General features: G+C 57.2%; 1 protein-coding gene across 3 annotated transcripts in view; it reads left to right on the forward strand.

Annotated features, from left to right (window-relative positions):
* RBM19 (RNA binding motif protein 19) overlaps positions 1 to 14,343 on the forward strand; it is a 129,142-nt gene that overhangs the window by 5,984 nt on the left and 108,815 nt on the right. For all 3 annotated transcript variants that reach the window (XM_066260500.1, XM_066260501.1, XM_066260502.1), the window contains exons 2-15: positions 127 to 309; positions 1,842 to 1,967; positions 2,160 to 2,198; positions 2,487 to 2,679; positions 3,290 to 3,558; positions 5,052 to 5,132; positions 6,200 to 6,278; positions 6,715 to 6,786; positions 7,801 to 8,004; positions 9,342 to 9,472; positions 10,227 to 10,348; positions 10,794 to 10,890; positions 11,563 to 11,673; positions 14,051 to 14,251. In XM_066260500.1, the coding sequence (XP_066116597.1) occupies positions 127 to 309; positions 1,842 to 1,967; positions 2,160 to 2,198; positions 2,487 to 2,679; positions 3,290 to 3,558; positions 5,052 to 5,132; positions 6,200 to 6,278; positions 6,715 to 6,786; positions 7,801 to 8,004; positions 9,342 to 9,472; positions 10,227 to 10,348; positions 10,794 to 10,890; positions 11,563 to 11,673; positions 14,051 to 14,251 (1,908 nt within the window). The remainder of the gene's footprint in view (positions 1 to 126; positions 310 to 1,841; positions 1,968 to 2,159; positions 2,199 to 2,486; positions 2,680 to 3,289; positions 3,559 to 5,051; positions 5,133 to 6,199; positions 6,279 to 6,714; positions 6,787 to 7,800; positions 8,005 to 9,341; positions 9,473 to 10,226; positions 10,349 to 10,793; positions 10,891 to 11,562; positions 11,674 to 14,050; positions 14,252 to 14,343) is intronic.

Here is a 14,343-nt window from a genome sequence, read left to right on the forward strand (position 1 = left end):
TAACTATCCAGCACGCTTGTCTAGGGTCACCCTTGGGGAAGCCGCAGCCTCCGGTTTCCAGCCCATCCTGTCCCCTTGGCTCTGGGGCCTCCCCGCTCCTCCCACATGGCGCCCCCTCTGTCCTAGATGAAGGAGGAGCGTTTCAGGCAGCTGTTTGCTGCCTTCGGCACGCTGACGGACTGCAGCCTGAAGTTCACCAAGGACGGCAAGTTCCGCAAGTTCGGCTTCATCGGCTTCAGGTCCGAGGAGGAGGCCCAGAGGGCACTGACCCACTTCAACAGGAGTTTTGTCGACATGTCCCGGATCACGGTGAGTTGGTGGGAATCTTGTCCCCGCCCGCTGTCGAAATGATCTTTCCTTCCACAGACCTGTCTCCTTTCAGGCCGTGATGTCATCAGTGTCCGTCACTGATGGCATGTTCACAATCTTACATGCCTCCAGATCCCCTGGAGAGCTGGTTAAAAGTGTCCTGGGCCCCTGACTGCAGAGTTTCTCTCATTTAGTATGTTGGGGGTGGGGGGACCGAGAAGTTGCATGTTAAACAAGGTCACAGGTGATGTGATGCTGCTGGTCCCAAAATGAGAACCACTGACCTCCATCATTCATGCACCTGCTCAGCAAGCAGTCGGGAGGGCTTACTTGGTGCTGAGAGAAAGTGGTACCTCTGGCCCCGTCCTCATGGAGCCAGCTGCCTATGGGCAGGCAGGGGCTACGAGGTCAACAGGCTGCTCTCCATCAGTGTGGTTGGTGCTGAAGAACACAGGAGGCCTCTCCCCTTGCTCGTGGGGTGGATAGGGAGTCAGGAAGGCTTCCTGGAGGAGGAGGTCTCCCTCATGTCACATCTGTGCATTTAATGACTTGGTAAAAAAATATCTGTAACACTTTGTTGAGAAGAAAAAGAACAGCTATTAGACAAATACACGTCATGTGATACCACTTATGGAGTCCTGTTCCTCAGTCTCTGTGTGTGTGATGTGTGCTTAGAGCCATGTTAGGAAGGAACTGGGGTAAAAAATTGTTTTTTTTCATTTTCCTGTACGTTCTTCCTCTATTGTTTGAATTATGTACATTGAGTACATGTCATTGTTGGAGAAACAGTTGTGACAAAGTGGCAGCTCCTCCCAGGGGGTGGTGTAGGGGGTAGTTTATTGACCAGAATCCCCTTGACTGTGGTGGAACGTGCCCACCAGGGCCCCAGGAGGGCCGGCTTTAAAAAGCTCATCTCGGGACAGTGTTGGAGGGGTTCAGAGCCAGAGAGGGGTGTCAGCTCAGGCTGAACACCCAGCAGTTTCCGTGCCCCAGAGTGTCACCCACTTTTCTCGTTATCCTAGAGTTGTTCTCTGGGCCTGTTGAGCTCGCTTTATAGTGATTATGATAACTCCGCAGCCGTTAGCTCTGCGTCACTTTGTGCCACTCTTTGATTAGGCGGCTGAGAACTTGGGCTCCAGGGCCAGATCTCCAGATTCCCATCTCCATTCTGTCACTTCCTAGCTGGGTGACCTGCGACCAGTTCCCGAACTTCCCTGTGCTTCAGTTTCCTACTCTGGGGAGTGGGGCGGGTCAGGTTCCTTCCTTGCACTTGTGGGGAGGTTCCATGTGTTCATACTTGCAAAGCACCAGGGCTGCCTGGCACATGGAATTCTTTGGGAGATGTTAAGGTCCACAGTGACTTTAACAAGGGTGAGGCCAAGGCCCGGGAGGGTAAGTAATTTGCTTCAGCCAACTCTACTGGTCAGTGCTGACTGCCTTTTAGAAGCCCAAGCTCCTGGGTGCTGATGTGTGGCACCCTGGCTGGGCGCGGTGGCAGGAATCACTATCATCACCCTCTCCCTCTCACGCAGGTGGAGTTTTGCAAGTCATTTGGGGACCCGGCGAAGCCCCGAGCCTGGAGCAAGCATGCCCAGAAACAGAGCCAGTCCCCGCAGCCTTCAAAAGACAAAGCCTCCATCCCCCTAGAAACTAAGAAAGTGCGTAGAGGGTCACTCCTACCCGGTGTCAGCAGGGTGGTCCCCCCCCCCCGGGGGTTGAGGGCGGTGGGAACGGGGATGCCCTGGGAATCCCTCTTGGATGTTCCTGGGGTGGGCCCTCCCAGGGTAGTGCTATTTCGTCTCCCCACGCCGTTATCTGTGACCCTCACTGCTTGTGTCTTCCATTTGTAGGACAGCAAGAAGAAAAAGGCGGCCAGCGACCTGGAGGAGGTGAGTCTGTCCTGTGACCAGGAGCGTGGGCAGCGGTGTGGTCCTGGGAGCGCTGTAGCGGGCTGGGAGGAGGTGTTCAACAGAGCCACACTGTGGCTTCTTAGTTTCCTAGTCGGGTAAAGAGTCCACTCCCAGGACTGATCCAGCTGACCCCAGGGGCCCTCTAGACCCTGGGGGAAGTGAACTTGAAGGATGCTCTGACTTCCCAGGAGTCAGGAGGGGTGAGCCTGACCCGAGTCCTCTGTGGCTGTTTCTCTCCTTCTTGCTGCCCTGCTGCGGCGCCACCAGCTGAAGGAGAACACCGAGTTCCGGGAGTTCCTGTCGGTTCACCAGAAGAGGACACAGGCAGCCACTTGGGCTAATGACACCCTGGACGTAGAGCCCTCGAAAAGGAAGAGCAAGCCGTCCAGTGACTACCTGAACTTCGACTCTGATTCGGGCCAGGAGAGTGAGGAGGAGGAAGCCAGGGAGGACCCAGGAGGTAAGGGTGTTGACATGCGTCCGTGAGTCCCTGCACGCTTATAGGCCTGTGCTTTCATAGGCTTGCACGAACATGGGGCCTATGGGTCCCAGACACTGCCCTCTAGTGGCGGTGGTCATCCCAACCACAGGTACATTGGCCTTGGCTGATATCGGTGACTTCCTCATTCAGTCACTCAAATATTGAGCACCTGCTACATGCCAGGCACTACTTAGGCATTGGGGATACAGCAGTGAGAAAAAAACAGGAACCCTCCTCCCGTGGAGCTGTCATCCCAGCGAGGGAAGCGGGATAAAGAAATAAGTCCAGTAGTTGGTACTGTATATTGCGTGAAGACACGCACCGCAGAGGGAAAGCAAAAAGGGGAAAGGAGAGTTCTCAGGGAAGGCCGCCGAGGAGGTCACCAGGACGAAGGTCGTCAGGAGGCGCTCATGGTGCAGCGCAGGGACAGATGGGCGCATGAGCAGTGCAATCCAGAATAATAAATGGTGGCTGAGGGTCGGGAATTGATTTTGGCTGCAAGCAAGAGAATGAACTTGATGTGAGTGTTACGTGGGCTAAAGCGGTGCGTGCACACTGGCTCCGACCCCCAGCCTCCCCATCTTCGCAGAGGGGGACGGCTGTGAGCCGAAGGCAGCTGTGCGGAAGGAGCTGTCGGACATGGACTACCTGAAGTCCAAGGTGGTGAGGGCTGAGTCACCGTCTTCCTCGGAGGGGGAGGAGAGTGAGGATGAAGCAGTGAACTGTGATGAAGAGAGCGAGGCTGGGGAGGAGGACCCCTGCGCTTCCGCCACCCAGCGGGACCAGGAGAGGACAGGGCCAGGCCCGGAGCAACGGACCCCGTCTGGGAGCAAGAAACCGCAGGAGGCCGGAGCCGAGGTGTGTGGATTGGGGTGAGCTTGGGCGCCTGGGAGGCGGAGGGGGTGCTCTGTGGTGCACTCGCCCTGTTCCCCGCGGGCCCAGCACCTGGTGCAGGGCTCAGCCCTGCCGCTTGCCTGCTCTGTGGCCTGAAGCAGGCGCCTCTGTCTGAGGTCATTTTCTACCCAGGAGGGCTCGCCTGCCTTCCAGAGGGAGCTGCTAATGGATACGACTGTGTGAGGCTGTTTACTTAGTGGCAGTATAGACAGATGTCAGCCCCCAGTCAACAATAAGAGATAAAACTACATGCTAGGTACAACCCCTGCTGTAAAACTTGTCATGGATGCTCGAGACAATAGAGGGGGCAGGTACTCATGTCCTGTTTTATAGGTGAGATAACTGAGGCGGGGGGGGGGTGACTTGCCCAAGGTCACAGCTGGGAAGTGGAGGGGTCGGGACTCACCCAAGCTCTGAAGTTCAGATTAGAAACGTGGGTGTGACCTCTCAGGGCAACCACCTCATCTCTCACCCGGGAGCCCTGTCTGCCTAGAGACAGGACAGTTTGTTGTGTCCTTTGGGTGCCCAGGGTCTCGGAGCATCAATTCTCCCCGCCCAGCCCCTTTATTCTCCAAAGCTTCGGGCTTCATCCTTCTCCCCCTTTTGTTTTCTGCCCGTTGTAAATGTCACACTGCGCTTTTCCCCTAAAAGCCTGCATCCCAGCGGTGTCTTCAGATGTGGCCCAGTCAGAGCTGTGGGTCAGAGTCGAGCTCTGACAGGGCCCAGCTGTGGAGCTGGGGTGACATCCTTCTCCACGGGCCTCTGAGCCTCGTCTGGGTGGCACTGTGGGGCACTGGTCTCTGCCCCATTTCCAAACCCCCGTGCCTGCACGTGAGCTGGAACTCAGGTTTCAGGGCTCAGGAAGACACCTCCACATCGTGCGCAACCTAACTCCCCAGTGGGGTCCAGGGCAGCGCCCCTGATTACACAGTGACTGCTTCTGCAGTGCATCCAGAAGTGACCCCTCATGCCACATGGGACAGATGTCAAGATGTCAACTTGAAATTCCCTCACATCAGCTCAGAGGGGGCTTTACTGGCAAATGAGTTCAAAGCTGGGCAGGTTTTGTTGCCAAAGAAGTTACCAGAAATTGAGGCTTCTCAGAGCTGTTTGGGTTCTAGAATTACAGAAGAGATCCTGAGCCCCAGTGTCTCTAAGGTTGTTTTGAAGATTGAGTAGGACAGTGGTGTCTGCACAGAGGGAGCTGTGAATCGGGGGGCCTCAAGCGTCGCCTCCCACAGGGCTCCCTCTGGTGCTCTCTGCCCCTCCTTGCAGCCTGGCCCCGTTAGCACCCTCCCCCAGCACCTGGCAGACTGCACGTGCAGCGGGCGTGGTGCTTGCTGGCATCCCTGGCTTGCCTGCCACCCGTGCCTCTGCACACTCACCGAGATGTCCGGGTGAGGGTGTCACCTATACCGGGGGCTCACTGCCCATATCTATCCTTCGCCACCATGCAGACAGAGAAGCCAGCAGCCGAGAAGGAGCCTTCCACCCCCTACACCGTGAAGCTGCGGGGAGCCCCATTCAACGTCACTGAGGTATGTGCCACTACGTGGGGACGAGGGCGGGGGCCTCCGCTGCACAGGGGTTCAGGGTCAGTTGAGGACTTGGGCTGGAAAGACTTGGGGGCCAAAAGGCTGATAAACAAGATTTCAGGCACTGTCCGGGTTAGGAGCAGGGAGGACCACATCGACCCCGAGGAAGACTGTTCTCACCGATCGTGTGTGCCAGGGCGGGCGGCAGACCTCTGTTAGAAACAGAGAGGGTCGGCTAGCACACACTGACGGCACTGTGGTCCATCCTCCGTGTGGCAGCCACTCTCTCTGCTGTGGCAGAGGCAGCCCGAGAGGACAGGTGAGCGGACGGCATGGCTCCATGCCCATAAAGCTTGGTTTACAGGAACAGGCCGTTGGCCAGGTTTGGCCCCCAGACTGTAGGGTGCCGACTCTGGGTCAGCAGAGTCAAGAACACTTTTTAAAATTTCCCTCCACTTTTTACAAAGTACTTGATCATCTTTTGTCCTTTCTTTCTCTTTATTGATAGTCTTCCTGTTTACTAATTAAAAAAAAAACCCAAAACTGAACCAACTCTTGCGTCCCGTGCGTCTGGGGTATAGAAGGCCATCTGAGCTGTGTGGTAGCGCAGGGCCCGAGAGCTTTCCATGCCAGCTGTGCAGAAAGTCACCTGCTTAACTGAAAAAAAGAAAACAAGTAAGCAAGCATTAGATGGCCTTTTGTAAAATGAAGACACAAAAAGTAGTACTTCTTCCCTTTCCACAAACAGGAACAAAATATAGTGGAAGAAAAGATTCATTTTATTTATCAAACCAAAGAGAAAAGCACCTCTAGATACTCTAGTGCCGAGGTTGAAAAGTTGAGGCTTAGTTACCTTGGGTAACTGAACCGTGGCCCTTTGAAATAGTAGAATACGATGGGTTGTTACAAAGGACGATGCAAACTTTCTTCACGGGGCAGATGATCAAGAGAAAGATGCAAGACATGAACAGTGGATAGATTGAGACTCTTCTCAGGATTTTGTGCTTCTGTGTTTGGGTTGTGCTTTTATTATTGGTTTCATAAAGGGGGGAAAACTTTCCTTCTTATAGAAGAACGTCACGGAATTCCTGGCACCCCTGAAACCGGTGGCCATTCGAATTGTGAGAAATGCTCACGGGAACAAAACAGGTGAGGCCTGGGGTGTTGTGGGGGTCGGAGAGGCAGCTGGTAAATAAAGATGGAAGATCGGGGCAGCTGAACTGGGGAGACCGGAAGGGCGGCGGTTCCTTTTCCTGTTTGTGGTCTCTGCTTCTGTGTGTTGGTGCACGGCTCTGCTCAGAGCAGGCGCTGGCCTCTTGTCTCCTGCCTCTGGCAGCCGGGTGTGCAGTGGTCCTGGTCAGGGTGGGTGAGCCTGGAAGGGAGACAGAGGCCGCCCGCCGCCCAGCATCCTCGTAAAACCAGGCCCCTGGGTCTAAGCGCTCCCTGCAGAAGGAGCTTTGGTCACAGGCGGGAGGGGATCTTTGCATTCTGCTCAGTTTCTTCCGAACACCCAGCACAGTGTGGGTGACTCCCGCAGGTGTCTGCAGGGCCTGGGGATTTGACCTTTGTCCTTGCCCTTTCTCAGGGTACGTCTTTGTGGATTTCAGCAGCGAAGAGGAAGTGAAGAAAGCTTTGAAGTGCAACAGGGAATACATGGGTAAGGACACCGGACAGGCGCCGGCTCTGCATGGTGATGGGTTCATTCATTCATTCATTCACTCCGGAAGTTTTGGTCGAGGGTCTGCTGTGTGCCAGGCGCTGCTCTGGGCACCGGGGAGACTGCAGCAGGCAGAACAGACCAGTCCCTGCCCTGGTGGAGCTGACTTGGAGTAACCCGACACAAAGGGGAGTGACGGGAGGACTCGAGGGGTTGTGCTGTGGGAATGTGCAGAGCAGGAGAGGTCAGGATTGCAGGAGGCGTGAAGACAGACAGGACTGTGTCCGATTGGGCCTCCCTGAGAAAGTGGCAGCCCGAGAGGAGTAGAGGGAGCAAGCCCTGGCTTTGGGGGACAGGGTCTTTCAGTACAGGGGACAGCGTTTGCAAGTTCCAAAGTTGGGAGGTCACCTGAATGATCTCTGAGGACGTGATCTTTGACCTGACCCTGGCACGGACAAGTGATTCGGATACAGCCGTCAGCCCCTAGTGAAGATGTGAGCTCTGTTAGGGCAGGTGGGAAACCTAAGCAGACTCGTCAGCTAGTTAGGCGGGTAGGTATTGATTGAGCACCTTCTCTGTGTGTGTGGAGAAGATGGTGGTGGTCGCTGTCTAATCAGGCTCACAGGGCGATGCATGTAGACAGCTCTTCAGCAGTGCAAGGTGGCCAGCAGTTTAGTGTTGGGTTGTCACATGTTAGTGTCCTGAGGCAGAGCAGCGAGTGGAGCCAGGGACCGTGCCCTGGAATTTCGAGGATTCAGCTCTGTGGACTGAGATGGCCCAGGCAGGTTCCCCAGCATTGAAACTGAACTTGCAGGATGAATGACTTGGGGGGGAGGGCCTTCCAGACCAGGTTAGCTGCTGTGACCCGGGCAGATTGGTGTCACCCTCCCAGCCTCAGGCTGCCACGCGGCCCTGGCACCTGGAAGGCAGCAGAGGTGAATGTGGAATCGTCAATCAGGAGTCACTGGTGAGTTCCAGGCCGACCCCAGAGCCCCGACTCCTCTCCTCATGCAGGTGGCCGCTACATCGAGGTGTTCAGGGAGAATAATGTCCCCGCGGCCAAGGGGCCCCTGAAGAATAGCCCCAAACCCTGGCAAGGCCGGACGCTCAGGGAGGATGAGGAGGAAGAGGACCTGGCCGACTCAGGGAGGCTCTTTGTGCGAAACCTGCCCTACACCAGCACCGAGGAGGAGCTGGAGAAGATCTTCTCCCAGTACGGTAGGGGTGCAGCCCTGGCTCGGGCACACACCTGTAGCACGTGGTACGAGGGCCGGTGGGCAGCCGGCTTTAAGTCCCAGTCTGCTCTTGACCTTGGCTTAATGACTTTCCCCTCCCATCTGTTTTCTCATTCATCACATGGGGCTGATGGTCCCCGAGCTGCTGTGAGAATTCAGAAGTGCCGTAGAGCGCGGTGTTCCTGGAAACCAGTTCCAGTGCAGGCACCCTTTGCTGGCTGACCCACACTCTCTCAGCTCTCTCTAAACTCAGACCCGACGAGCTCTGGTGTGTTTCCCTGTGATAGCCCTTGCTGCCAGGCTCTGGTTCCGTGTTCGAAGTCCAGCACCTGCGAAGGTGTGACTGACAGTGGTCATCAGTCTGAACGCTCTGCTGCTAACTTGCCTTGCTCTCCAAACTGAACATCTAAACAGATTTGATGGCCAGGGTTAACTTGACTGTAGTCACCACCACTATTGATATTTTACAGGACGTGAACTTGCAGACCCATCAATGAACTGGAACCCATGGGGCTGTGTTTGTTCTAAGGTCATGGTTATCGAAGGGAAGAGAGTTAGGGTGTAAAATGACAGTGAGGTCTCCGTGCTTCTGGGGTCCCACTTTTATTTGAGGCCGGCTCTGGGTGGCGGTGTAGGGTCAGAGCGTGGCTGAGTGCCTGGTGTAGGGGACAGAGAGGCCCTGAGTAGGACTCTGCCACTGGGCAGATTGCTGTCACCCTCAACCTGTGGTGGCTGCTGTCCTGGCCGCCGGGCCTTCCCCCCAGGCCAGTGCCCTTGTATACAGCAGGGCCAACAGCACAGGAGAGAGGATCGGAGGCTGCAAATCTCTGTTTGCGAAGACGGAGGGTGTGAGGAGGAGTGGATGCCGATTCAGAAAGCTGTCCTTGAACTCAAGTTTAGTGGCTGTATCACAGCAAGCACTCCTGGGGCGCTATCATAGTCGGCACTGTTTATAAACTTCACGCGTAAATGCATTTCACCCTCCCTGCCGCCCCGTGAGCCGGGTGCCCTTATGATGCCACTTTGTATGTGAGAAGACTGAGGTGCCTGAAGGTGGGAAGCTTCCCGAGGCCACACATGTAGGTGGTGGAGGCAGGATCCTCCACCTCTGCCCTTAGGACAGACGCATAGAGGTTTGTGACAGGGCACCCTGACCTTTAAGGTGGTGTCGCTGCAGCCGCTAGCCGTGTTCTTCCTCGGACACGCAGCCCGAGCGCAGAGCGCAGCCGACTCTCTCACCAGCTAAGACCCATCACCTGTGTAGTGCTGAGCACGCAGGCCGCCCGGCCCACAGGACGCTGACACCTGTCCTGTCCGCAGGTCCCCTGTCCGAACTGCATTACCCCATCGACAGCCTGACCAAGAAACCCAAGGGCTTCGCCTTCGTCACCTTCATGTTCCCTGAGCACGCTGTGAAGGCCTACGCGGAGGTGGACGGGCAGGTGTTCCAGGTGACAGTCCCGGGCTGGTGGGGGCTGCCGGGCCCAGGTGACTGGGAGAGGCCGTGTGCGTGCATGTGCGCATGTGCACACCCCCCTATTTCTAAGGAGGAACACGCAGTGGTGTGAGGCTGTGACCACCCAGGCCGCTAGATGCTAGCTCCCGGGGGTCAGGGTCTGCTCTGGGTCACGGGTCTCTCAGCACCCTGGACAGCGCCCGACGCATCATTCTCAGTGTTTGTTGAATAAATCCTCTGTCAGAGAAATGGCACTTGGAGGAGGGAAAAGGAAGGAGGGAGTGTGGGCGCAGTCATGTTAAGTGGCCATAGTAGTACGTAAGGAGCTTTTGTTTCCCCAGTGTCTGCAGGTAAGGTGCTTAGTGCACACCCTGCAGCCCAGGCTGCCTGACCTCCTCTTTTTCATTCGCTCGGTCATAGCTTATTGATCTCTCTGCGGTCTCCAGGCCAGACTGCACGTGCAGGGACCTACATGTGCAGGGACAGGATGGGGCCCAGGCCTGGGGGTGGGGGGTGCTGCGGTGACACCTGTAAACTGATCGGTTTCCTCTGTGAAGCTGTGTCTGGTGGCCTCCATCCCAGGGTCAGGTCCCCGTGTCACGTGGCCAGGTTCCCGTTCTGGTTTGTGGTCGTTGGGCCTGAGGCCACATCTCCTGACGGGTTTCGGCACCAGTACAGCCTACTCGTGGAGAGGCCAGGGTCCTGGGGCTGCCCCTTCCTCCCTTCACCCCTTCCCCCGCCCCCTCCAGGGCAGGATGCTGCATGTGCTACCGTCCACTATCAAGAAGGAAGCCGGCGAAGATGCCAGTGCCCTGGGCTCATCCTCCTACAAGAAGAAGAAAGAATCCAAGGACAAAGCCAATAGCTCCAGGTCCTTCCCCATGCCCCGCCTCGATTCCCCACCCAGGCTCCCGCTGCCTGCACCCCCCGCCCCAGCCACCGGGTGCTCTGGCTCCGTGCGGTGGGAGCGTCTCGTCTGTAACCTTGTTGAGCCCCAGTCCCCTCTGAGAGATGGGCAGAATCATAGTGGTGCTTCGTTAGGCAGTGTTCTGAGGACCCAGGGAGCTCACAGGCAAAGCGCGTAGTTCCTGGCCAGAGCTGCTGATTGACAAGTGTCAGGGGTTGTTAGTGTCGCCGTCACTGCCCTTATCCTCAGCGCCTGCGTACTCAGCCCACACCAGGCAAGTCAGAGGGAGGAGGAAGCTTCGGGGCTTAGAAAGCAGGCCGGTGAGATTGTTCCTTAAAGGTTCTGCATGAGAAGAGATTCCCCTTGTTCAGCCGTGGTCCGACATCCCTCTCCCTCTCCTGCCTCTCAGCTCTCACAACTGGAACACACTGTTCATGGGCCCGAATGCCGTGGCCGACGCCATCGCGCAGAAGTACAGTGCCACCAAGAGTCAAGTGTTTGACCACGTGAGTGAGCGGCCTGTCTGAGGGGCCCCGGCTCAGGGTCAAAAAAAATGACAAAACAACTTTGGGTTCCTTTTGTCTCACTGAGGAGTCACAATCCCGTGCGTGTTTTACACTCACGGCACTTCTCAGTCCAGATGCGCGGCACTTTGGTGCCCGGTGGCTTGTGGCCGCCGTGTCGGGCAGCACAGCTCAGACCCCACAGGCACGCTGAGCACTGGGAACCCGGCAGGGCCCTTAGCAGGACCAGACACTAACAGATAAACATGCAGCATGGTGGTGTGATGAGGCCAAGCAGAGTTAAGCCCAGTAGGAGTGATGGGCTGTGAGCGTGAGGGTGGCTGGGCAGGGCAGTGACCTTTCAGCAGAGACGGGGTAGAGTGAGAGAGGGAGTGGGAGGTAGCTGGGCCAGCAGGGGGTGAGCTCAGCGTCTGGGAGGAGCAGCTCCGAGGCCCGTGTGACCGGGGTGGATGGGGCCAGGGAGGAGGAGGCTGGAGAGGTGGACCCGGGGTCTATGCCTCCCGGTGAGAGATGCCCAGGCCAGAGCCACCAGTCCTGGAGGACGGGGCGGGGCCTGGGCGTGTCCTCTCTGTCCCAGCTTCCTCTGCAGGCTGCCGGCAGGTGGGAGGGCTGACTCGACTCCGACGGGGCCCCTTCCTCGCCCCTTTCCCACAGGAGACCAGGGGCAGCGTGGCCGTGCGTGTGGCCCTGGGGGAGACCCAGCTGGTCCAAGAAGTACGGCGCTTCCTTCTCGACAACGGGGTCAGCCTGGACTCTTTCAGCCAGGTGGGTACGCGTGGCCCAGCTCAGCAGCTGGTGCTGGGGTTTTGGGTCACAGGCATGCTAATGGGGTTGAGGATCAGGCCTTTTAAGGGTGAGGACTGTCATTAACATCTAGTCTCTAAAGACAGTAAGAAAATCAGATGGGCTCAGGCAAGAGGCCTATCTGATCTGGATGGTGTCTCTCGGGGGCCATATGCAGAGGGGCTGCCTCGTAACCCACGTGTTCTTATACAGACCACGGAGGCCCAGACACTCTGTTACCCCACGCGTCTCCTTACTAGGAGCACCTGTGTTCTATCTGGAGCAGTAGACCTTTCCTGAACCTGCACGTGCTCACTCTCCACCAGGTGGGCATCCTTAGGTTTATGGCCGATTGGAGAGTCCAGTAGAACCACCTAATGTTCTTCCCTTCATTTTAAGACAAAGAAGAGGAGGCCTAGAGTAAGGAGGAGACTTAAATGTCCAACAGAGTCTGGCAGAAGCCTGGACTCAGCCTCAGCGTCTGACTCTCAGACAGCTCCTTCCTCAGACTTACCAGCCTTAGACTTCACCTTCCAAGGCTGGTTAGGGTGCAAGGCCGGGTAGATAGGTGGGTGGATGAGTGGGCACGTAGCTGGGTGGGCGGGAAGTGGGGTTGGTGGATGGAAGGTAGGTCGATGGATGAGTAAGTAAATGTATTTATAGCTAATGTTTATTAGGGCGTACCAAAGCACCCTTCAAAGCGTGTGTTTTGTTAGCTCACTTTGTAACACCGGTGGGGAAGTGACATGTAGTCCCACTGCATAGGAGGGGCCTGTCACAGAGGTAAAGCTTGTTCTGGCCACACAGCCATCACAGTGGGGCTGGATTCCAGTGCAGACCCGAGTCCACGCCCCTGTTGCTACACTGCGGCCCACGCATGCTCAGCCCTCTCCCCTGCAGAGGCTTCCACCCCGCTGACCTTACTCAGTCCCCAAGGTGCCCCGTGAGGCCTACAGGGTGGGCATTACCATTAATAGCCCATTTTACAGATGAGAAAACTGGCCCAAAGGAAAAGCAGCTGACCCAAGGTTTCGGGTTAGGTCAGTGGCTGAGCTGAGACTCCTGCCCAGGTGATCCTGTACCTGGGAAATTCCCATTTTGCTTTTTGACTCTTTTATGCCCCTCCAACGTTATTTTTTTTTTTTTAATTTTTTTTTTTTTTGCATTTTTCTGAAGCTGGAAACGGAGAGACAGTCAGACAGACTCCCGCATGCGCCCGACCGACCGGGATCCACCCGGCACGCCCACCAGGGGGCGACGCTCTGCCCACCAGGGGGCGATGCTCTGCCCATCCTGGGCGTCGCCATATTGCGACCAGAACCACTCTAGCGCCTGAGGCATAGGTCACAGAGCTATCCCCAGCGCCCGGGCCATCTTTGCTCCAATGGAGCCTTGGCTGCGGGAGGGGAAGAGACAGAGAGGAAGGCGCGGTGGAGGGGTGGAGAAGCAAATGGACGCTTTTCCTGTGTGCCCTGGCCGGGAATCGAACCCGGGTCCTCCGCACGCTAGGCCGATGCTCTACCGCTGAGCCAACCGGCCAGGGCTCCAACGTTATTTTTTATACATATAAAATAACTGCTAACGGTTACCCAGCGCTTATGCCGTGTGCACACTTTTCATCCTGCTGTTTTGGCTCCTGGGGTAGCCCCGGGAAACAGCTGCCGTGTCTTCCTGCTGGGGGAGGGCCGAGGCACAGCCCAGCGCCTTTCTCAGGGCCGTGGCATCTTGGTTTGGTTTCTTCCAAAAGCAGACTTTGGACAGATTCAAGGGCAAGTAGTGTGTAGGGCAGAGGACAGTGGTGAGGAAGGCCACAGGAGGGCCAGAGACCAGGGCAGGGTGCACTTAGCACTGCGCACAGTGCGAGCTGAGCCCTATGTGGGCGCGGCTGCAGAGCTCCTGCCTAGGACTGTCCCACCCAGTGACCGGTTCACAGCAACGCCTGTGAGCCCTGGGCTGCTTCAGTGCCTGGTGCCTGCACATGTGTGACGCAGGTGGCCTGCAGGTGCAGGGGAGCCCTCAGCACCGAGACGCAGACGCTGGCCTGGGCTGGAGGGCTGGGGGGGGGGGGCAGCAGGGTGCGGAGGCACCAGGGACTCTGCCGCAGCTCCAAGGTGGAGGGGCCCGGATTTGACCCAGGGGCCCACTCTGGAGCCCTCCCTCGCCCTTACCCACTCCGCAGTCACCTCAATTGATGGAGCCACATGCCTGAGACAGTGGCCTCTTCTGGACCCGCTTTGGAAGTGGCCAGTGACTGATGTCCCAAAGGGACATCTAGTCTGGACCGGACCACAGATCAGTGCTGGTGTCAGACAGGGGCCTCCCTCCTGTTGTCCCAAGTGTGTCCATCTCCTCCTTGCAGCCTGCTGCCGAGCGAAGCAAAACCGTGATTCTGGTGAAGAACCTGCCGGCAGGCACCGCGGCAGCTGAGCTGCAGGAGATCTTCGGCCAGTTCGGCAGCCTGGGCCGCGTGCTGCTGCCCGAGGGCGGCATCACCGCCATCGTGGAGTTCCTGGAGCCCCTGGAGGCCCGCAAGGCCTTCAGACATCTGGCCTACTCCAAGGTGGGGCTGCCTGACCTGCCTCCCCTGCGGGGGTTGGGGGAGCTGATGAGATGACAGCTTAGCATGGTGTGGCCCGTGGGAGATGGTCTGAA

The sequence above is a fragment of the Saccopteryx bilineata genome, chromosome 2 (genome assembly GCF_036850765.1).
Source record: "Saccopteryx bilineata isolate mSacBil1 chromosome 2, mSacBil1_pri_phased_curated, whole genome shotgun sequence".
Lineage (NCBI taxonomy): Eukaryota > Metazoa > Chordata > Mammalia > Chiroptera > Emballonuridae > Saccopteryx > Saccopteryx bilineata.